Source organism: Trichosurus vulpecula, chromosome 9, assembly GCF_011100635.1.
Source record: "Trichosurus vulpecula isolate mTriVul1 chromosome 9, mTriVul1.pri, whole genome shotgun sequence".
Classification (NCBI taxonomy): domain Eukaryota; kingdom Metazoa; phylum Chordata; class Mammalia; order Diprotodontia; family Phalangeridae; genus Trichosurus; species Trichosurus vulpecula.
Window position 1 is genome coordinate 8832450 of NC_050581.1, and position 25249 is coordinate 8857698.

General features: G+C 41.8%; 1 protein-coding gene across 2 annotated transcripts in view; it reads right to left on the reverse strand.

The window, feature by feature from the left end:
- The window catches only part of STX17 (syntaxin 17), an 84385-nt gene extending 68400 nt beyond the window's left edge, over positions 1 to 15985 (reverse strand). The window contains exons 1-2 of one of the 2 annotated variants that reach the window (XM_036739174.1): positions 15815 to 15985; positions 3024 to 3206 (exon numbers count right to left, since the gene is read on the reverse strand). In XM_036739174.1, the coding sequence (XP_036595069.1) occupies positions 3024 to 3146 (123 nt within the window). In that variant the 5' untranslated portion in view covers positions 3147 to 3206; positions 15815 to 15985. Of the gene's footprint in view, positions 1 to 3023; positions 3207 to 15649 lie in introns of both variants that reach the window. The other variant, XM_036739173.1, reaches the window with a different exon arrangement.
- Between the last annotated feature and the right edge of the window lie 9264 nt (positions 15986 to 25249).

Below are 25249 nucleotides of genomic sequence, written 5' to 3' on the forward strand. Positions count from 1 at the left end.
TGGCTCCTGGAAGTTCAAGAAGGTGAGTTTCAAACCTTTAGACTGTGGGCTGAGAGCTCCAGAACTAGCTGCTGCCATGGCCACAGGCTCTGCACTTCTGTCTCACATAGCTCCAAAAGACTCCCATCCTGGGCTGAGAAGCCTGGGATTCACCACTGCAGCTGGCAATTCGGCCCCAGGCCTGCTCTTGCTCAGGTATGGTTTAGTTCTGCAGGCTCAGCACTCTCCCAGACCAGTCCACAGGCTAGGTTCTGCTGCTTGTTCCTCACCTGGTGCTATCCCAGCCCACAGATCCACCCTGTCGACCCTGCAGAGTCTCCTGGCTTGGAAATCTGCCACACTCAGTCTCCTAGTGGCTTCTACCTCTCTCAAATCTGCTCAGATTCACTTTTTTAGAGGTATTTGACAGAATTTGTAAGAGAGCTCCGGTAAATCCCTGCTTTCACACCACCATCTTGGCTCCGCGCTGCCCCCCCCAAATATATTCCCTAAAACAAACCTCTTTTCATTTCTTTCTCTGAAGCAGCTGAGGTCCTCCTCACCCACTGCCAGAAACATTTCCTGAATAGTTTATGACTTCTGCTCCCTACAACCCCTAGTTTGTCATCCACAAGCAAACATCTCAAAAACATGAGGAGTTAATTTGTAACATAAATGGGATCATTTGTCAAACAACTGGAGAGCATGGGGAGGGAAATGAGGGGAAGGGTGGAAAAGAGAGTCAGACATTTGTCAGCTGTGTACTGAGCAAGACAGGGATCCTTTATCTGCCTATGAAAAAAACTGATTTTGTCAAAAATAATATGGAAAGGGACATAACTATGGCTAGGCAACAACACTACTGTCAGAGACCCTGTAGTGAGGGCTGTACCAGGATACACTCATAAACACAGGCTCCAGAGTCCAGAGAGAAGCAGGTATCTTTTGGCAGGGCAAGATGGGAGAAGTCAGGAACAGGAGAAACCAATGCAAACTATACCTATTAGAGCCAGGGCAGAAAGCCTTAGTTTAAGGTAAGTACAGAATACTTTGGAGTGTCCAGGCCAGGGGTGGGGAAACTGTGGCCTCGAGGTTCCCAAGCACTGCCCTTCGACCGAATCCAAACATCACTGAACAAATCCCATTAATAAATGGATTTGTTCTGTAAAACTTGGACTCAGTCAAAAGGCTGCACTCGAGGACCCAGAAGGCCACATGTTCCCCACGCCTGGACTCTAGGCAATCTGTTTGGACAAGATTTGTTTTGTTTCTTCCCCTTCTTCTAAAGGGGTAGTATGCTTCTAGGCTACATGCAGCAGAAATTTCTGGGATCTTTAATGGGTCTGTATGGGGCCTGATGGCTCTACTTTTTTTCAGGTTTCTGCCTCAAGATCTCATCATCCATTTCATGCCCACTCTCCTGGGGGCCCAAGTTTCCTGCTGCTCAACCACTGGCCAACCAGTACAATCAATGTCCAACCTGATATCCCCTCCAATCATGAAGTCCCTTATTGTAGCAACAATCTGCTAACAGCTGCTGTAGGGGTGTAAGACCCACCAACAACCAGCACACACAAAGCTGCCAACACAAGTTCTTTGATCTGCTTTTCTAAGGAAAGCAACTTTAAGGGATTAACAATCTCAGTTTAATTAAACATACATATATTATTCACTTAGTTCAGGGGGAAAAGATCAGCCTGCTGAACTTCAAGGCAAATACAAACAGAAATTACAAACATCAACAGACAGACATCGTCTGATTCAAATCACAATAGTTACCAGAGAAGAACCAACGGGTCTGGGTTACAAAGCCGGGGAGCAGTTATGGCTTGCCCAGAGGCTTAACACTCCTTCAAAGAGCGCCCCAAAAGTCAAAGCTCCCCTCAACTATATCCTGATCAGAGCCCTGAGGGCTCTGACCTCATCCAGGCTGGGTGTATGAAATTTCCCCATCCCTAGTATCACATCATATACAATTCAATGACTCTCCATTGTCTTAATGCTGAGAAACACTCCAAGACAAAATCCCGCTTTATCTGCCCCATTCAAACAAAGGCCAGAATCATTAAAGGCACTTAAGAGAAGAACAGCAAAAAGTCCCACCTTAATTACTATTACACTTATCTACTCAGTCTCTGGCCAGTTTGGACTACACAACATTAACACTATTTCCAATTCCTTCATTTTGCTACCACTATCAATTATTCTCCCTCCATCCCCAAACTGACCTCTGGGAAAAATGTCTCAGACCTCTTTTTCCTCTCTAAAATGCTGCCTCAGAGTGAAATGATGAAGTTAAGATATCCTTTTGTAACACTGAACATCAATTTATCAATTATCAATAATCAATTAAATTTATGTATTATCTACTATATGCCATGAACTATGCTAGGTACTGGGGATACAAAAACAAATCATCACATATATCCCTGGGGAGGAGAAATGTAACACATGCACAGACAAATATGTAAAAAGAATACACAGAATAAAAACAAAGCATTTCTAGAAGATGGAGAGAACACTGATAACCTGAGGGAATCAGGAAAGGACTTTTCTAGGAGATAACACCTGATTTTAAATGTATATACAATTACATATTTATCATCTTACCTGAAGAAAAAGGGGTTGCTAACTATTAGACTCTCAAGTTTAAAAACTTGCTGAGACACAGAAAAAATTAAGCCAAGAGCTGAATTCAGAGAACAGGATGGTTGTCCCTCACCACTGTAGTACAAGAAATGTATAAACATTATGTTTGGATAGGTTCTGTATTTTAATTACTAATAGTCTAATAAATCAATATGGACTAATAAAAAATCTACAGGATATGTCCTTATATCCTTTTCCTAAAGAAATACTCTAAGAGTGACATATTTGCAGAGCAGAAAAACCAACAGATAAAATAAACCCCATTGTTAAATCAACAGGAGCCAGGTGTTTTAGCAAAGCATCTCATCTAATATTTCAAATATAGTTAATATCCCCAATAAATAAAAGTAGACCTATGTAACTGTTTCCTCATGATAGAAAATGAAGGGGCTCACCTTCTCAATATTTATCTGATGTTTTCTCAACCTCTCTAGGTCCGTTGGGATTACTACTTTAATGAATTTCTGGATAGCTGGCTCAACACGGCGCAATTTCACTCTTTCTTCATCTTCAGACATTGTAAGGTGGAAGTGTGTCACCACTTGCCCAAACTGCTTTCTTCACTTATGTGGAAAAACCTAAAAATAAATATTTATTTAAGCATATTTGCTAATCAATTTCCATGACTTAATTTAAAAAAAAACTTACCTACTTCATAATGCTCTAAACAAAGTATAAGGCATTTATTGAAAAGGTAATACTGAATGTAAATAAAACTCAAAGTGAAACTCTATCCTTTAACATTTCTATGGAACAATATTTTGTATCAAACATCAAAAACAAAATGCTTCACTTTCTAACAATAACAAGATAATTATATAACTATATGTTGAAATATACTTTAGAACTTACATTAAGTAAAAGTTTCCAAAAATGAAATTCCTGTTAAGATTTCTATAACAATTTTGTGGTTCTTCTTGTAAGAAATGGGAGGAGGAGTTTTGTTTCCACAGAACTAAAGGTGTGCTTCCCTGCCCTCCCCCACCCCAGCTTTAGCAGAGACCAGGCCTCAAGGTTGGTCAGGTGAGAGGTCAGAGGCTTGTACGCATGTGCATACTGTTTGAGAAGGCAGTCTGGGGAATTAGAGAGGCCAAACCCACTTGAACCTGTTCAAGCTTATCTAGGGTCTGGTCTTGGTCAAGAATCCAGGCCTACTGATTTGCATCATTTGCATATGTTAAAGAGGGAAAGTAGGGGAAGTAAAAGAATATAGTTTAATCCTAAACTAAGACAAGGAAAATCTAATTAACTTCACTTTTGCTTCTGTATCCTTATTATCCTATTTATGTAAACTATATAACCTAGGAAAACTATGTAAAAAACAAAGATTGTAAACTAACCATGACTCTAGCAGGAGTGGAGGGAATGGTTACCCCTGCTCCTGCAGCTGTATCAGTGTGTGTTCCCGCGAGCACTATACCTGCTCTCCCGGGGAGTGTAATAAAATGTCTTCCTCTGCTCACTCTGGTCTTGAGTTCTTTGGGTGTGAATGGGCAAATCACATGGGTTTTCCTAAGGTCAAGTGAAGGGAAGCAACAGGCAGCAGAAGCTCGCCAGGCTTACTCCTGGATCTTGTCTTGGGGTGTCCTGTGATCCCCACTGCGGTGTTAAGAGGGCTACCACTCTGGATTCCCTTGGGGAACCCTGTGGTCTGCACGGCCTTCTTAAGGGGACATCACATGGGACTTCCGGCCCTGTCTCGGGAGCCTTGTGATCTTACTGCCATCCTAAGGGGCCATCACTTGGGTCTTCCTTAGGGTCTGACCCCTAGGAGGCCCTGTGATCCCCACAGATTAAGGGATGGCTACCACTTGGTCTTCCTCTGGGAGTCCTGTGGTCTGTACAGCCTTCCCTAGGGATTATCACAGGGTTCTTCTTCAGGACTTTGGCCCTGCCTAGGAAGTCCAGTGATCCCAAAAACCACGTTTTTCACATTCTCTTCATCTATGATACAACTATTTGCATTCACTAACATTTCACTCACATTTACAAACATGCACTTTTCTAGTTTTCTCATGCAAAGTTGTACCTGTTCTCTAAGTAATATATAAATGTATAAAGGCAAAATTTTATGCTATTAGACAAAGGTTATTATTCATTAAACAGATATTTATTAATGACCGTATACATGCTAACCACCTAGTTCCTCAACCTATTCACATCCCATTACCATACCCTAAGCCACATTCAATGAGGGTCATATCCTTGATCTTACCATCACTCACAAATGTACCATCTCCATGTTCAAGAATTCTAAAATCTCCTTACTGACCACAATCTATTGGCTTCTCACCTCTCCTTCTGCCTTCCCTTACTCTTTATACATACCATGATGTCTAATCCCTTTATCCCTCAGCTCTTTCCCAGGTCATGACCCCTGCATTTGTCACCCTCTCCTCTTTTCCTCACCTTGACCAATTCAAATCTATACTCTCCTCTTCTCTTGAGTCCCTAGTCCCTTTATCCCTTTATCACACTGCTGATCACACCCTGCCAAGTCCAAGCATTGGATCACTCCTATCATTCACCTTCTTCACTTTCATGAATGCTGTTAAACTAAGGTGGAGAAAATCATGCAATTATTATGATTTGGTCCACTACAAATCTGTATTATACAATCTCACCTGGGCCCTCACTGCTGCTAAGCAATCCTACTCTACCTTCTTCATCAACTCAATGTCCGACTCTCCACAAAGGCTCTTCCAAACCTTTTCATCCCTATCAAACCTCCAATGGCTCCCCCTGTCCCCACCTTGTCAGTTGAGAACCTTATCTCATATCTTACAGAGAAAAATTGAGGCCATTTGCCATGAGCTCTCTCTTCTCCACTCTTTCTCATCTATATTACTCATATACCTTCTGCTATTATCTCCTCCTTCCACAGTCTCACATAAAGAAGTGGCATTATTCCTTACCATGGCTAACCTCTCAATCTGCAAAAGAGATCTCATTCCATCCTTTTTCCTCCAACAGATTGCCCCCTTCTGTCATTCCCATACTTTATTTTCAATTTCTCCCTCTCTACTGCCTCTTTCATTACTTCCTACAAACATGCCTATGACTCTTCTATCCTGAAAAAACCTTCACTTGGTCCTTGCATTGTAAATAACTATTGTTTTATATCTTTTCTGCCCTTTGTGGCTAAACTTGAAAAGGCATATATCTATGAGAGGTGCCTCTCTTCCTAAGTCCTTACAATCTGGCTTCTGACCTCATCATTTCAACTTTTTTTTTCTTGTCCAAAGTTAGCAACAATCTCTTAATTGCCAAAACAACAACAAGAACAAAACCAAACAAACCCAACCCAATGGTTTTTTCTCAATCCTCATTCTCCTTGACCTCTCTCCAGCTTCTGACACTACTGATCATCTTTTACTCCTTGATAATACTTTCTCTCTAGGTTTTCAGTCACCACTCTCTCCTGGCTCACCTCCTACTTCTCAGATTGCTTCTTCTCAGTCTCCTTTGCTAGATCATCATCCAGATCATGCCGAGTCATGACCTCTAATTGTAGCTGTCGCTCTGAGCTCTGTCCAGGGCCCTCGTCTTCTTCTATACCACTTCACTTGGCAATTTCATTAGCTCGTATGGACTGAATGACCATCTCTATCCTGATAATTCTCAAATATAACTATCCTGCTCTAACTTTTCTTCTTATCTCCAGTCTCACATCTTGAACTGCCTTTCAGACACCTCAAACTGGATATCCAGGAGACATCTTAAATTCAACATACTCAAAACTGAATGTATTATCTTTCCCCTAAACCCTTCCTATTACTATAGAGCACAATGCCATCCTTCCAGTCCCCCAGGCTCACAATCTAGGTGTTATTCTTGACTCATCACTATCTCTCAAGCCCCATTCCACCACCCCAGCCCCTCCTCTAATCTGTTGCCAAATAATATTCACTTTTGTAACATCAATTAAATACACCCCCTTCTCTCCTCTGAAACTGCCACTACTGTAGTCAGCTCTCATCACCTTGTGAGTGTATCAGTAATTAAGGTGGGGCTTTTTTTTACTGTATTCTCTTTTGGAGCACTTATTTAATCAAGTGCCTGTGATGAGTCTGGCCTTTGTTTCTTTGATTAAATCAGGAGTCTTTGATGACCTCCTTACCTCAAGAGAAAGCCTAGTTTACATGGGTTTGAGTCACATGTTTGTGATACCAGAAGCTTTTAGCTCATGCATGTTTGTGACACTTTCAGGTCACATGGGTTTGAGTGGTATGTTGTGATGCCCTTTGACCCTGAACAGGGTATATAAACTCAGAGGTTGGTGTTTTTCCTTTGAGGTCTCTTACTCACTGGAAGAGTGTTGTGTGTGACTTGAAGAGACTCTGGGCAGCCGTTGTTAAGAGCCCCCCAGCTTGTAAACCCAGATGTTAATGCTTCCCTGGTAACTATGAATTGTGATTTGAATCAGACAAAGTCTGACTGTTGATGTTTATAATTTCTATTTGTATTTGCTCTGAAGTTCAGGGTGCTGGCTTTTCCTCTTGAAATAATATATGTGTGTGTGTGTGTATGTTTGATTAAAGTGAGATTGTTAACCCCTTAAAGTTACTTTCCTTAGTAAAGCAGACCAAAGAACCTGAGCTGGCAGCTCTTGTTGCTGGCCTTGTTGGGTCTTACCCCTCAACAGCTGCTGCTAGCCAAATTGCTGTTACAGCCTCTTAACTATTTCAACAGCTTGTTAATGTGTCTGCCTCCCTGAAGTCTTTCTGGATGCCAATCTGTCCTCTATTCAGACACTAAAGTGATTTTCCTCAAGCTCAGGTCTGACCACATCATCCCCTTACTCAATAAACTCCAGTGGCTCCCCATTACACCTTACTCCCTGCCATTTATTCTTCAATCCATTGACACTAGCCTCCTTCCTGTTCCACGAACAAGACACTCCATCTCTTAGCTCCAGGCATTCTCTCTGGCTGTCCCCCATTCCTGGAATGTTCTCCCTTCTTATCTCTGTTGACTGGCTTCCCTGGCTCCCTTTAAGATCCAACTTAAATCCCACATTCTACAGAAAGCCTTTCCCATTCCCTCTTAATTCTAATGCCTTCCCTCTTCTAATTATTTCCTAATTATCCTGTATATAGCTTGTTTGTTCATATTTGGTTTTTGCTTGTTGTCTTCCGCTTTAAATTGGGAGCTCCTTGAGGGCAAGGGGTGTCTTCTTCCTCTTCTCATATCTCTAGCACTTAGCAAAGTGCCTCACACATAGCAAACTTTAATTTAAATGATTGACTGCCTACTATGCTTAAATACTTCAAAGATCTGTAATTTCATTAGTATGACTATGACCTTCACTAATTCAAACCGTAATCCTTCTGCGATATGGTAGTTGGTCTTTGATAATTAGGATTATAGATTTAAAGCTGAAAGGGACCACAGAGGTCACAGATAAGGAAACTGAGGGTCTATATAGGTGATATAACTTGTCCAATTTCAAACAGCAATGTCATGGAAGACTCGAATTCAGGTCTTCCTGACTTAAGGCCACCTTTCTGTCCAGCTCTGTTTTAATTGTGGTTGAAAATCTTGTCATCCTATAGCTGGACTAATGATGGATCTCTATAAAAAACAAAAACAAAAACAAACCAACTATCTAAGTAGTGGGGTTTCGTTTCCAGGTGCTCTTTTACTATCTAGATGATCCCAAACTCAGCATATTTGGAGCATGGCAGGCTTGGTAAGATATGGCATTTGTGGGTGCAAAGTTTATTAAATAACTCCTCCTTCCCCATTTCGATTTGTTCTGCTTGGCCCTAGAGAGCAGAGCAGGACCAATGCGTAGAAATTTCAAAGAGGTAAGTTTTAAGTTCGGTATAAAGAAAACATTCCTAACAATTAGAGCTACCCAAAAGTGCAATGAGTTGGCTCAGTGGATTATTATTGCCCCTTCCCTAGCAATCCTCAATCACAGGCCAGATGCCTATTTATTCAGTAGGCGGTAAAGCGGATTCTTAAGTACCAGTTAGACTAGAAGACCTCCAAGCTTCCTTCTGAGACTGTAAGACTCAATGAACTTAGAAAGCCTACTTTTCTGAAGCCAGACATAAAGTCCATCATTAGGGGCTACACTTTGCACTCTAGCAATATATACTGGAGCGACCACTGTGTTGGAACTGACATTGAGAACCCAGAGTCCTCTCTATAGCCCACTAAAGCACTGAAGGACTTCAGTGGAGGATCACTATGTTTTGCACATAAAAATGAGTCCTAAGGCTACAGGTCAAATGCCTTAAATACTTCAAAGATCTGTAATTTCATTAGTATGAATATGACCTTCACTAATTCAAACTGTAATCCTTCTGTGATATGGTCTTTGATAATTAGGATTATAGATTTGGAAAACTAAAGATACAGTCATCAAGAAAGTGCTAAGACATCAAATCAAGTGAGTACTTGACAAACCGAAGATGTAGCAATCAAAAAAAGTTTACTATTTACAATGTCTAAACAATTACTGTGCTAGGTGCTATCGGAGAATACAGAGAAGTTTTAAGAACAGCTGGTTACAGTCTTGTTAAGGAAATAGGATAAAGTTTTATCACAACAAATTTATGTTGTCTAATATCAACTAGACTGACTGCTGCTGGGAAATTCATTCACTAATCTTTAGATGTTGCCTTATCATAGTTAAAAGCTTCAATGAAACCCCATCCTTACATTTAGTTACAAAGTAATTATTCTTTTTTAGGGCTAACTTTTCCATCTAATTTCCATCTTTTTCTGAATGCTAAGTAATCACAGGATTTAGAACTGGAAAGGACCTTGGAGATGCCTAAGTCTAAACTCCTCATTTTATTAAAGAGGAAACTGATACCTAGTGGAGGTGAAGACACTTGATCACAGAGACACAAGTAATAAAGCAGTAAAGATGGGATTTGAATTCAGGTCTTCTGACTCTAAAATCATTGTTCTTCCCACAACATCTTGCTGATTCCTTGCACCCACATTTACTCCTTCTTTCTCTAAACTCTTTATATGTCTTTGGTGGCTCATCCCTTTTCCTTAAGGCATGCACAGAATTATGGGGAAAGTACTAGATTTGGATTCTGGCTTAGCTCCTGACTCCCTGTGCAGCCCTGAACATAACGCTTTACCTCCTTACGTGTAAAATGAAGGTTTGGACTAAGTGATCTCTAAGATTGTTTTCAACTCTAAACTATCTCATCCCATGAAGTTCCCTCCCACCTTTTAAAAACCTTCCACTTGACCCTGATAATCCTTCTAGCTTTTATCCTATTTTGTTCTTTCCTTTCACTGCCAGCCTTTTAAAAAAAATGTTTCTACCTGATGATTAGCCACATAACTGTCAAAGCGATATTCTTAAAGCACAGGTTTGGCCATGTCATTCCCCTGCACCAGTGACTCCCTGTTACCTCTAGGGGCAAATTTAAATTCCTCTGTTTGGCATTTAAAATCCTACACTACTCGGCCTCTACTTGTCTTCCTAAGCTTCTTTCACATTACTCCCCTCTACGCGATCTACAATTTAGTCAATTGGCCTTCTCGTCATTCCTCTTATGAGGATATTCTAACTCCTATCTCCATACCTTGTACCAGCTGTCTCTCTCTTTCCTGGAATGCATTGCGTCATCATCTCTACCTCTCAAAATCCAGTGTTTCCCACAGAACTCAGCTCAAATATTATCAACATTAGGCTTTTCTTAACCCTCTCCAGCCGCTAGTGCTTCTTCCATTGAATTATTTTGTATTTATATTCATACTATACACAGTAGGTTGTTTCTCATGATAAGATATAAGCTCCTTGATGGCAAGGACTATCTTTTGTCATTTCTTATAGCTCAATAATATTTCATTACTTTTGTATACCATAATTTCTTTAGCTATTCCCCCACTTTTCTTGTTCAAAATACAGAGGAGATGAGGGATGGATCAGACTGTGATTTCGCTGAAATGGTGAGACATGTGTTCCTAGCGGGCCCAGTTGGTATTTTGGGTGTATTTTCCCATAGAAATTGTTACGTGGTGGTCAAATTTAAGAGTAGTTAGTACAGTTAAGAAGTTTCACCTACGTCTTTAAATCATCCCACCCACCCTATGACAACTCTAGGTAAAACAACATTACCGTGGGCAGGCAGTTTCATATCCACAACACGATAAATGGGAGACACCTTCTTGGATGGTGAAAATTTGGACCAGCTCCAAACAGATGACAAGTCTAACTCCTGTTGCTGTTCAGTTGCTTCAGTCATGTCTAAGCCTTCATGACCCCAACTGGGAAATCACGACCCCTATCTTGGCAAAGATCCTAGAATGATTTGCCATATTCTTCTCTGCTCATTTTACAGATGAAGAAACTGAGAAAAACAGGGGTGACTTGCCCAGGGTCACAAAGCTAGTACAGATCTGTGGCTGGATTTGAATTCAGGTCTTCCTGACTCCAGGTCTGGTGCTCTGCCCACTGCCTCACCTAGCTGCCCCAGTACTGACTCCTTCTTCCCTTCAAATGCTGCCCTTCTCCTAGATTTCTTACCCTGTAGTTGGGGGAGGGAGGGCAGGCAACACCATATATGCCTCCCTCTTTGTCTGTTCTACTGCATTAACAGCCCCAGGGCAAGAAAAATACTGTTCTCAACTTGTCTAGCAACCATTTTGTGATTACCTATAACTACACTTCACCAGTCAGAGGGTTCAAGCTGTTAAAAATTTTTTTTAAATGTATTAATTATGAGACTGTGATTGGACCAACTTTATGTGGGGGCATATCCATAATGTACTTCAAATACATTAGGGATTAAAGAGATGTATGTTGGGCTGATGTATAACTTTTTATAGGAAAATACATCCTTGAATAATAATCCAAGTCATTCATTGCTATGCTTCTTTAAACAAAAATACTGCAAGTTTATAATTGCCTATGTAGTTATTTTATGTACTTTTTGCATATTGCATTTTTCTTTCTGTAAGAGTGTAAACTCAAATCAGTGGATATTTACTGCTCATGTGAACGGAAGGCACATGAAGTATAAAACATGGTCCCTGCATTTAAAGGTCTCATAATCTAATAAACTCTCTTAGGACAATAAATTGATCTTTATACCTTGACACAATTGCCTATATGACAGGGTCTCAACATTTCACGCAATTTTTTTTTGGCCCAGAGCTGTGATTTCAAGGTCAGCTAGTTAATGAACATTTATTAAGCATTTATTTTGTGGGAAGCATTGTGCTGTATGCTGGGGATAGAAAGAAAGGCAAAAACACTGGCTCTGTCATCTGGGAGTTCACTTTTAATAGTGGAAATATGCAAATAACTGCTGTACATAAAATGCATATACAAAGTAGACGGAAGATAATTTCAGAAGGAAGATACTGGAAGGGAGAGCAGGGGAAAGGCAAGATGGGACCTGGAAAAGCCACATCAGTTATTTAAGTTGACATTTACACAATATTTTAAGAATTGTAAAGTGTTTTATATGCATCACTATCTTACTTTAGTTTCCCAACAGACCTGACAGACAGATACTATAGGTATTAGTCTCCATTTTATAGATAAGGAAACTCACGAAAGGGATAAATGACTTAATTGCATATGTGGTGACATCTGAAACTAGATCTTTCCAGGCACAGATTCTATGTCTTCACAGAGATTTTGTCTTATGCTTCTTTGTATATTCCAGCTAAAAATATGAAGGCCTGAGTTAGGGGGAATTTAGAATTGATGATGTCATCATTTCCATATCACCTGACCTTCACATTAATAAAGACTGAAATATACGGTATCTTTCATTTAAAGTAAAATTTTACATTGGTGTTGTTTATTTTTACATTATCTTCCTTTGTAAAAGAATCTAAGCTTCCTGTGAGCAGAGATTATTTCCTTTTTTTGGTCTTTGTAGCCTATTAACAAGCACAGTGCCTGGCACATGGTAGTTCCTTAATACTCACTGCCTTTTGATTTCTGAATATATCCTTTCCCTGCTCCTCTACCAAGTCATTCTTTGTAACAAAGAATAAAAAAGAGGCAGACAAGCATTTCAACAAAACTAATACATCAATGACATCTTATGGTTTACACAACATTCCACATCCAAAGTTCCCTTCCTTTGCCAAAAAGAGGGCTAATGGTCTTCTATTTCTTTTCAATGTGATTCTACATAAACACTAAACAAAAGTATTATAATGATATACAAGAAAAAAATAAAGTAACACAAGGGATTTTAATACGTATCAGAACTAAGACATCTAAATGGGTATTGTCCCAATAAAACAGTCACTTAGGAGGCTTTATGGCAATGATACTACTACATAAATATTTTTAGTATTTCCTTCAAAGTGTGTCATAGATATGACCAACAAGATGGAAGACTAGACTTTTTTCCCCCAGTCCTAAGGAAATCTCAAAACTCCCCAAAATAGGATCATGAGCAAGAAGTAAGGAATTATAGATAGGTTTCTTAGTATCTTGGCCTGAGGAGCTAACGAGGTAACAATCCAATAAATTAATCACTCACTCATTCAGCATCCTCTACCCCACCAGCCCCCACGCTCTGGCAGGGCAACACAAACCATCCTACCAGCTTATGTTCTTCAGATCCACTCAGCAATCTCCTTGATGCTACTATAATCTCTGTCAATGCACTCTATCTCTATTTTCACCCCATCATCTGATGGCAATAAGTATCAGACCTCAACTCTGCCCATCCTCTTGTGGGGGGGTGGGGTGTGGATGAGTGGGTACAGGCAAACATGCTGCTCCTGAGGCAGGTGTCAAATGTAAGTCAAGCTACTACAGACCCAGAGAAAAGGGGACTGGCATCCAGCTGGGGTCAGTTCTGTCCCCAAAGAAATCACTTTAGGATAGGGGCTGAAGCTGTAAATTTCCCAACACTGGAGGAGACCGAAATAACTTTGAAGTGCAGCCCTCAAGGGATCCTCCATCAAAGAGGGAGTCAGGAAGTGACAGAGGAAAATAAGGAGTAAAAAAATGAAACTACCAAAAATCTTAGAATAAAAAGAAATTAGTCAAAAACCTAGAGCATATGCTGATAATTGGGCGATATTCAAACAGAAGGGAAAATGGCCACCAAGATGTCTAAATGAGTTCAAATATCTCTAATTGAATATTGTAAAAGAAATTAAACTAACACCTGATGAAGCAAAGGAGCCTATGGATTCCCAAGGGAGCATGGAACCAAAGCGGGATGTTCCCAAATTGTTCAAGAGAGAAACAAGAATCTTGAAGGCAGATGTTAAAAGGGAATAAATAGCAAAATTTGTGACCTACAAAGCAAAACAGAATGATTTAATTCCAAGAGGGGTGATTCTCTCCAGGAAGCAAAAGAGAACAAATAATTGAGAATCGAAATATAATTAAATGAAAGTTAATCTGAAAGAAGGGAAGCAAAATGCAACATTATTTTTACAACTCACACATAGGATCTCTATCTCTATACAAGCAAAACACACTGATCTTGAAGAAAGGCTGCACAGACAATCAAAGCATTACAGTTTTCCTAGAAGAATATTAGTCGAAAACCATAATGCATGAAGTAATACAAAGAAAAGTGCCCCAAACTTGTGGACACTTAAGAATACAGAAAACAGTTGTGAAGAATCCACGGATCACCTCTGAGAAAAAATCCTATGCTACAAATTCTAAGATACAGTGGTTAGATTTAACACTTCTAATATCAATCAATAAACTTTTATTAAGCATCTATTATATACCAGCCTTTGTGCTACGCAATAGGGATATAAAAAAGGCAGAGCCTCTGTCCTTAAGGGGCTTACAATCTAATGGGGAGGGCAAGACCCAAATAAACATATACAAAGTAGGCTATACACAGGAGAAGTAGAAAATATTTAAGAGGGAAGGCATTAGAATTAACAGGGGTTGGGACAGGCTTTCTGTAAAAGAAAGGATTTTACTGGGGCCTTAAAGAAAGCCAGGAAGGATCACTAGACAGTTGAGCAGAGGGCATTCCAGGCATGAACAGTTAGAGAAAATGCCTACACCTGAGCAATGGAATGTCTCGTTCACAGAACCGCCAGGAGGCTAGTGTCACTGGATTCAAAGGTACTTGTCAAGGAGCAGTACAGTTTAAGAAGTCTGGGAAGTAGAAGGCGGATAGGTTATGAAGGGCTTTGAATGCCACAAACAGGTAACGGGTGAGAGAAGGCACTGCCTGGTCCACTGTCACAAAATTAACTGGTAGAAGTGGGATTTGGACCGAAGTCCTCTAAGTAGGGAGTCTCTGTGCTCTGTCCCCTGTACAATGTGCTGATGCCAATGAAAACTTTTGTGGCTCTCTATGTATTTCACAACTGATCACCATCCCACGGAACCACAGCTCTCCTTCACAAGAGTCGCATCGCCACTGCCGTCCTCTGTCACACTTCTCTGTCGCTTCTCCGCCATCTACCCGATTTCCTACCAGAGGGGTATTTTTAGGGCTCATTTCCCACCCATAACTTTTTCAATCATCTCCAGGCTGGCCACACGAAGCCCCCACATCATGGTCTTCCCCAGGGGGTCACACGCACACAAGTCTCCTATCGCTCATCTTTTTCCCTCTCTCTCATGGTTCCACTGACTTCACTAGTGACAGGGCCCATGGATTTCACCACCCACGCGCCCAAGGATTGCCCCCAACAATCCCCCGCACGTGTCACTCCATTACGTCACAGGGAAAGGGAAAGGATGTCTATCTCAAGACACTCCACTACGTCACAAGCTCAACCGCCCCGCCCCCGAGGCGGGGGGGGGGGGGGGCGCGCCAAAGCCACTTCCGGTGCCTTTTGTCAAGCTTCTACAAAGCTCCCTCAAGATTGAAACTGAAATCCTAAAATTAGTTCTTCAGCTCGGTCCCGGCCGGGGGGAGGGGCACTGGTCCTAACAGAGAGGGCCGGTGTAGGCCCCCCGCCCCTGCTAAGCCCAGTCCTCGGGCGGGATCTCTTCCTGCTCCTCCCCTCGGCGCGCTACTAACTGTCCCGCGGCCCGCGCGCGCGGGTCCCTTGGCAACCCACCTCCCAGCGTTCCCCTTACCTCGCCCTCGGACGCTTGCGGGGACTGGGGCCTCCCCCGCGTCCCGCCTCCCACCCGCATTCCCGCCCCCGCCGGAAGAGGCTGCGCGCGAGCTAGCGCAGGCGCGGTGGTGGCGTGGGGGAGGGGAGCTTGCGGCCGGAGCTAGAGCTCTGGAGGCTGACCGACCTTGCTCGCTTTGGAGCTCCCCGGGCCCGGCGGAGGAAAGAGGGCGTGGTGGGCGTGGCGCGCTCGTGCACACTCGTTTCCACCCGGCCGGCGCCGAGTGTGCGCGTGAGTGACCCAACGGACGCCGCCACACCCCTGTTCTGACCCGGGGCTTTGACCGCCTTCCCGAGTGACGTAAGTAGGCCCGAGTGTTTGGCCTTGGGCTCATTAAAAGCCGCGCACGCGGAAGTTCGCTGATGTGTAGAAGCCGGTCCGAGGGGCCGAGGAGCCGGGGCTGCAAGGCCTGAAATACGAGGTCCACGCCTCGTGTAAACACGCTCCGACCCCACCCCCACCCCGCGTGTGCTCCTGGTCACGCCCTTAGCCCCACCCACCCCGGTGGCGCGGGGCTGCTAAGTAAACAGCTGTGTTTTCTTTGCCTTTTTCTTTGGACTCTTGGGAGCTGCGGTGACTTACAAACTTCAAGGAGCCCTGGAGTTGATCAAAGTTTCCCAGGAAAAGAAAAAGGGCTGTAGAAAACCGGTTTGTTTTTTGGGTGGGGAGGAGGTCTAAGTCAGAAAAACGAGAGAGTTACAGATCTTGATAGTTAAGAGACCAATAGAGTGCTTAGTGATTTTAGGTACCTCGAACTATTTGAACATATGATAATAAAATAATGCCTCAATTAAAAATGATTTTTCTTTCGCTTTTTAATCTGGGAGGGACCTAAAGCTAAGATTAAGGGACCCCCCCCATGCTAAAAAGAAACACAGGGAAGAAAAATTAACCTCGAAGAAAAAATTATTCCAGAGATGGAGAATTGCAAACTGTTCCACTCACCCTGGCCTCTTAACACAGATACTATGAAACTAATATAGCAAATTTGTGGGGAGATACATTTCGCCTTACGGGAGGGCTTTTTAAATTTTTTATTTCGTTAACTATTTCCCAGTTACATTTACGAACATTTCAAACATCTTTAAAAGTTTTGAGTTTCACATTCTCCCCCCTCCACCTCTTGAAAAGGCAGGCAACATGATATTGATTAACACATATTGTCATGCAAACCATTTCTGTATTAGCCACGATGCTAAAGAATTCGCACAAGCAAGAAAAAGTGGAAAAAGTATGCTTTGATAGAAATTCAATTCATCCGTTCTTGACAACAGCTCTCACCGTTTGGATAATGTTTTTCTTTAGAAATTGTGAGATACAATTTAATTTAGACTTGGACACGGTGAGCTTTCTGATTTCAATGAAGAAGTCAATCATTTGAGCACCTGATGTGTGTCAGACACTTTGGTAGTCAAAAGTGAAAGTTTCTGCCCTTTGGGGCTTACAATCTAGTGAGGGAAAACAATCTGTATTTATGTGGGATCATTAAAGGAAACATCTTCACCACCTGGTCACTCCTTACCCTTCTGTTATTACACTTTTCTTCCCTCAAGGCGCTATGATCCAGCTACACTGCTACAACATCACAAAATGCTCCATTTCCCTGGCTGGCCCCTTAGCAACACTACAATGCCCTCCTTTCTTTCTTCTGGCCTGGCTGGCTTCCTTCAAAGCTCAGCTCAAGTCTCGCCTTCTCCAGCTGGCTTTTCCCCATTGCACATCTTCCCCCCAACTCCCACTTAGTCAGTTCTTTCTGAGATCACTTCCCATGTTGTCTCTCTGTAACCACACAATGTGGCTTGCTGCTACTGTGGCTGTGTAAGGCCAATAATACCAGCACATGGGAGGACTGCTAGCACAGGCCCTTTGATTTGCTTTTCTAAGGAAAGCAACTTTAAGGGGTTAACAATCTCAGTTTAATTAACCATACATATACCATTCACTTAGTTCAGGGAGAAGCTAGCACCCTGAACTTCAGAGCAAATACAAAACAGAAATTACAAACAGAGACAATACCAACAGAGCAAACATACACAGTTACCAACAGACAGGCCCGTAGCTGTCTGACCAAAGAATTACATAGTTACCGGAGAGAGGGGCACCAACATCTGGGTTTTCAAGGCTGGGGGCGGGGTGTCCAGCGGCTACCCAGAAACCCATCACACAACATTCTTCCAGTGAGTGAGAACCCGCAACAAAATGCTAACCTCTGAGTTTATATACCCTCTTCAGGGTCAAAGGGTGTCACAGCCTATGTGAACTAGGCTTTCTTGTTTCATAAGCAGGTCATCAAAGATTCCTGATTTAATCAAAGAAACAAAGGCCAGACTCATCAAGGGCACTTTATTACCTCCGTGCCCCAAGAGAGAAAACAGTAAAGAAGTCCCACCTTAATTACCATTATACTCACCTCCAGCCCCCACCCACACCCCACCGTTTGAAAAGCAAGGACAATGTTTTTACTTTTCTACAGTTGCCTAGCATTTAGTCCAGTGCCTGACACATAACAAATTGATAAATGCTGGTTGAATGACCTGGGTGAAGGGATGGAAAGGCTTCCTATGATGTTTGAATTGAACCTTGAAAGAATCTGGGAATTTTCAGGGGCAGAGCTGAGGAGGAGTATTCTAACCTTGGAGGACAGCTGGGGTAAAAGCATGAGGAATGCACTTATTTTGTGCAGGGCACTAACTGTTCTAAGAAGGCATTAGGAAACTAAAGACAAAAGCAAAATTGTTCTGTGCTCAAGAAACTTAGGTTCTTTTAGGGAAGAGGACATGTGCAGGGAGCATTTTCAATGAATCCATGAGGGTGGAAGCTAGGTTGCAAAGACTTAGTAGCGAAGGGGGAGTAAATAACTTTTCCCAGGATTTTGGCAGAGAGAGGATAAAGAAATATAGGATGATAGGTTGAGTGGATAGATGATAAAACCTACAGTCTTTTGAGAAAGCATGTTCTTAGGCAGCAGTGAAGGAACTAGCACTTAAGGGGGAGTTTGGAGATTGAGGCAAAGAGAGGTTGACTGTCAGGATAATTTGTTGGAGAAGATGAGAGGTGATGGGATAAAGGATGCATATGAAGTGGTTGGCTTTGATGAGGAGAAGAGTTTGGAATAAAGGAGGGACTAGGGCTTCAGGGCTGGGGAACCTGCAGCCTCAAGATCACATATGGCTCTCTAGGCCCTCAAATGTGGCCCTTTGACTGAATCCAAACTTCACAGAATAAATCCCTTTCATAAAAGTTCTGTAAAACTTGAACTCAGTCAAAAGGCCGAACCCAAGGACCTAGAAGGCCACATGTGGCCTCAACATCAAAAGTTCCCCATTCCTGGACTAGGTGATGATGTCAAGAGTGTGTGACCTGTAGAGAAGGTAAGAAGAAGGAACTCATGGCAAAAAATGGCCTCACTTTTTTTTCCCAGTAGAATACCAAATGAGGTCCTCAACTATGAGACTGGGCAGAGGGAGTTAGTGTAGGAGGCTTGAGGACAGAAGTATACGTTTGGAACGGCATTTCTGAGAAGTGGGTTAGGGAATCAATGAGAGAGGGCTTAAAGGTTTGCTTTGCTGAACTGAGGGCCCCATTGAGATTAAATAGAAAATTTATAGTAGACCCAGTCAGCATAGTTACAGGACTTTGTCCATCTTCTTTTAGCAGCACATGAATGGGAACTAGGAGGCAGATGGACTAATTCTTGGTTGCAGTTTGGCAAAGCATTATTGGCAGTAAGACAGGAGAGCAAGGATTTGTAAAAGTAAATACATTGATAAGAGGTAGTGTTCCATAATTGATATGGAGCTGGCCTTGATCCCAGGAATGCTGGTGTTCAAGCTCTCCCTCTGACACCTACTACCAGTGTGACTCGAGGGAAAGTCACTTAACTTCGTAGTGTTCTAGGCCAGAGATGCCCAGAACAAGATTAAAATGTAATCAGGAAATATTAAACAAAATAAATAAAAAGACAACAGAACACAAATAATAGGGTTTTTTTTCAATTTTTAAAACATTTTTATTTAAAGTTTTGGGTTCCAAATTCTATCCTTCCCTTTATCCCTGCCCTCTCCCCTCCCAGAGACAGTAAGCAATCAGTATACATACATATACAGTTATGTAAAACATTTCCATATTAGTCATTTTATACAAGAAGACTCAAGTGAAAGAAAAAAAGAAAGTAAAAAATAGCATGTTTCAGTCTGTATTCAATCAATATTAGTTCTTTCTCTGGAGGTGGATAGTCTGCTTCATCATTAGTCATTTGGGATTGTCTCGGATCATTGTTTGAGTCATTCACAGTTCTTCACTGAACAATACTATTGCTGTTGCTGTATACAACGTTCTCCTGGTTCTGTTCTCTTCACTCGGCATCATTTCATGTAAGTCTTTTCAGGTTTTTCTGAAATTATCCTGTGTGGCATTTCTTCTAGCACTGTAATAACTTTTCATTACAATCACGTATCACAGCTTGTTTAGCCATTCCCCAATTGATGGTCATCCCTTTGAGTTCCAATTCTTTGCCACCATAAGAAGAGCTGCTATAAATATTTTTGTACAAATAGGTCCTTTTCCCTTTTTTTGGATGTCTTTGGGACATAGACCTAGCAATGTTATTGCTGAATCAAAGTATGTACAGTTGTATAGCCCTCTGGGCATAGTTCTAAATTGTTCTCCAGAATGGTTGGATCAGTTCACAATGCCACCAGCAGGGCATTAGTGTCCCAGTTATCTCACATCCCCTTTCCTTTTTTGTAATATTAGCCATTCTGATAGGTGTGAGATGGTACCTCAGAATTGTTTTACTTTTCATTTTTCTGATCAATAGAGAACACAAATAATGTTGAAATGTGGTTTTCTAAGTCAACATTCTTATATGTGATTCAACGGTCCCTGTTTCTATTTGAGTTTGATACCACTGCAATAGGCAATCCTCTAAGACTATAAATTGCAAAGAAGGTGCCAACCTACAATAGAAGTACTTTGTTCACCTTGGGATTCCCTATATCAGTGAAATCATAGGTCCATTTCCTATCCCTATATATTAACATGTAGGCAAGATACCCTGGCATAATGGAATAGAGTACTGGGCTTGGAATCAGGAAGGCCCATCCAAATATAGAAAAAATAAAGAGACTATAGATCTGTCTGCCTGATGAATGTTAATATAAAAAATTAGATGAAATTGAATTTTTTTTGGAGGGGGGAAGGCAGGGCAATTGGGGTTAAGTGACTTGCCCAAGGTCACACAGCTAGTAAATGTGTCAAGTGTCTGAGGCCAGATTTGAACTCAGGTCCTCCTGACTCCAGGGCTGGTGCTCTACTTACTGAGCCACCTAGCTGCCCAATGAAATTGAGAGAACTCCATTCAGAAATAGAACAATAATTCACAATAATCAAGACAGGCTCATATCAAGGGCGTGAAGATGGTTCAATGTAAAACAAAAGCCTGACATAACTATTATATAAACAGTAAACAAAAACCTCATGTTTATTCTACAAATTACAGCACTCATGTTGAAAGCCCTAAGAATGAAAGCCATGGGCGGAGCCAAGATGGCGGCTGGTAAGCACGGACTAGAGTGAGCTCCGTACCGGAGTCCCTCCAAAAACCTATAAAAATGGCTCTGAACCAATTCTAGAACGGCAGAACCCACAGAACAGCAGAGGGAAGCAGGGTTCCAGCCCAGGACAGCCTGGATGGTCTCTGGGTGAGGTCTATTCCACACGGAGCTGGGAGCTGGGAGCTGGGAAGGGAGTGGAGCAGAGCCCAGCCTGAGCGGCGTGGACGATCCAGACCAGAAGCCGGGCGGAGGGGGCCCTAGCGCCCTGAATATGTGAGCTGCTGCGGTTACCAGACCCCTCGACCCACAAACACCAAAGACTGCGGAGAAGGTTAGTGGGAAAAGCTGCGGGAGTGGAAGGAGTTCACCGTTCAGCTTCCAGCCCCGGGGGCAGCGGAGGTGGGGCAGCTACAGCTGCTGTTGCTTCGGCTCCAGGCCCACCTGGTGGGAGGAATTAAGTGGCGGATCAGAGCAGGAGTGCAATAGCCTGCTGAAGATCTATGCCCAGTCTGGACTGGGGGTCCTTGGGGAAGGAGGAGTACGGCTCTGACAGAGCTGGCACCTCCCCCCCAAACGTAGAACATAGAACTTGTTAGTCTACAAGCAGTCATACCCCACTGAAAAACTCAAGGGTCAAGTTAGTTGGTTGGGAATATGGCCAGGCAGCGAAAACGCGCCCAGATTCAGTCTCAGACTTTGGATTCTTTCTTTGGTGACAAAGAAGACCAAAACATACAGCCTAAAGAAGACAACAAAGTCATAGAGCCTACAACAAAAGCCTCCAAGAAAAACATGAACTGGCCCCAGGCCATAGAAGAACTCAAAAAGGATTTGGAAAAACAAGTCAGAGAAGTAGAGGAAAAATTGGGAAGAGAAATGAGAAGGATGCACGAAAACCATGAAAAACAAGTCAATGACTTGCTAAAGGAGACCCAAAAAAATACTGAAAAATACACTGAAGAAAACAACACCTTAAAAACAGACTAACTCAAATGGCAAAAGAGCTCCAAAAAGCCAATGAGGAGAAGAATGCCTTGAAAGGCAGAATTAGCCAAATGGAAAAGGAGGTCCAAAAGACCACTGAAGAAAATACTACTTTAAAAATGAGATTGGAGCAAGTGGAAGCTAGTGACTTTATGAGAAATCAGGATATTATAAAACAGAACCAGAGGAATGAAAAAATGCAAGAGAATGTGAAATATCTCCTTGGAAAAACCACTGACCTAGAAAATAGATCCAGGAGAGATAATTTAAAAATTATTGGACTACCTGAAAGTCATGATCAAAAAAAAGAGCCTAGATACCATCTTTCAGGAAATTATCAAGGAGAACTGCCCTGATATTCTAGAGCCACAGGGCAAAATAGAAATTGAAAGAATCCATCGATCGCCTCCTCAAATAGATCCCCAAAAGAAATCTCCTAGGAATATTGTTGCCAAATTCCAGAGCTCCCAGATCAAGGAGAAAATACTGCAAGCAGCCAGAAAGAAACAATTTGAGTATTGTGGAAACCCAATCAGAATAACCCAAGATGTGGCAGCTTCTACATTAAGAGATCGAAGGGCTTGGAATGCGATATTCCGGAGGTCAGTGGAGCTAGGATTAAAACCTAGAATCATCTACCCAGCAAAACTGAGTATCATGTTCCAAGGCAAAATATGGAGTTTCAATAAAATAGAGGACTTTCAAGCTTTCTCAGTGAAAAGACCAGAACTGAATAGAAAATTTGACTTTCAAACACAAGAATCAAGAGAAGCATGACAAGGTAATCAAGAAACGGAAATTGCAAGGAACTTACTAAAGTTGAACTGTTTTGTTTACATTCCTACATGGAAAGATGATGAGTATGATTCATGAGACCTCAGTATTAGGATAGTTGAAGGGAATATGTATGTATGTATATATATATATATATATATATATATATATATATATATATATATATATATATATATATATATATATGTTTATGTATATATATAAGTGAATGTGTATGTATGTATATATCTATGTGTATATGTATGTATGTGTATGTATGTGTGTATATATATGTTTATATATATATGTAAAAGAGAGAGAGCAGACACAGGGTGAGTTGAAGATGAAGGGAAGATATCTAAAAGAAATAAAATGAAATTAAGAGATGAGAGAGTAACATACTGAGAGAGGGAGATAGGGAGAGATAGAATGGGGTGGATTATCTCAAATAAAGGTGGCAAGAGGAAGCAGTTCTATGGGAGGAGGGGAGAGGGCAGGTGAGGGGGGAATGAGTGAACCTTGCTCTCATCAGATTTGGCCTGAGGGGGAATACCATACATACTCATTTGGGTATCTTACCCCACAGGAAAGAAGAGGGAGGAAGATAAAAAAAAAATAAAAATAAAATAAAAGGCGGGGGGATGATGGAGGGGAGGGCAGATGAGGGTGGAGGTAATCAAAACAAACACTTTGGAAAGGGGACAGGGTCAAGGGAGAAAATTCAATAAAGCGGGATGGGTTGGGAAGGAGCAAAATGTAGTTAGCCTTTCACAACATGAGTATTGTGGAAGGGTTATACATAACAATACATGTGTGGCCTAGGTTGAATTGCTCAGCTTCTTAGGGAGGGTGGGCGGGAAGGGAAGAGGGAAGAGTATTTGGAACTCAAAGTTTTAAAATCAGATGTTCAAAAACAAAAAAAATGTTTATATGCAACTAAAAAATAAGATACACAGGCAATGGGGCGTAGAAATTTATCTTGCCCTACAAGAAAGGAAGGGAAAAAGGGATGAGAGGGGAGGGGGGTGATAGAGGGGAGGGCTGACTGGGGAACAGGGCAACCAGAATATAAGCCATCTTGGAGTGGGGGGGAGGGTAGAAATGGGGAGAAAATTCGTAATTCAAAATGTTGTGAAAATCAATGCTGAAAACCAAATATGTTAAATAAATAAATTGCATTAAAAAAAATAAATAAAAAGAATGAAAGCCATGGAAATACCATCTTTAATAATGACCAAAAGCATATTTTTAAACCTAAGAGCAGTGCAGCTAGGTGGCACAATGGACAGAGTACTGGGCCTCAAATCAGGAAGACTCATCTTCCTAAGTTCCAATCTGGCCTCAGACACTTACTAGCTGTGTGACCCATCTTGACCTTGTTTTCCTCATCTGTAAAAAATGAACTAGAAAAGGAAATGGTAAGCCCCTTCCTTCCTTCCTTCCTTCCTTCCTTCCTTCCTTCCTTCTTTTTTTCCTTCTTTTCTAGGTAAAAGAAGTCATTCTTTGCCTCATTTTACCTAGCCATTGCCTCAGACAAACTGAGACTTGGGAAAAACTTTAGCTTAAAAAGGCCAAGGTCTCCCACTGCGTCCAGGGCCATCTCCACTCATCCTGATCTATATTTTGCCATTGGGCCCAAATGGCTCCAGATTAGAGAATGAGGCTGGTGACTTTGCACAGCCCTGCCTCACTTAAATTCAATTCACTTGCAAGTCATGGCAGCACCTTCTTGATGTCATGGTCCTTTTGGAGAATGAAGGACAAACAACAATGGTAAATGCCAGGAGTACAAAGGGCAGCTAGGTGGCAGGAGTCAAGAGGACTGGAGTTCAAATCTGACCTGACACTTACTAGTTGTGTGACTCTGGGCAAGTCACTTAATCCTGTTTACCTCAATTTCTATTCTGTAAAGTGAGCTGGAGAAAGAAATGGCAAGCCGCTCCAGTACCTTTGCCAAGAAAACCCCAAATAGGATCACAGAGGGTCAGATGTGACTGAACAACAACAAAAGGACTGTGAAAAGAGGCAATAGACAGTTTCTGCTTCAAGGAGCTCATAATCTAATGGATTAAAGGATATAGGTAGTTAGTGATTTGGGGGGGAAAGTTCCCTGTTACTTTCTAGATTAATCCAATTTGACCAGCAGTGGAATTACCATGCTGGATTTCCCATAGCCTCTCTTGTAATTTTCTTTTTTTCTTTCTTTCTATATTTATCAGTTGATGGGTGTGAGGTAGAACTTGAATTG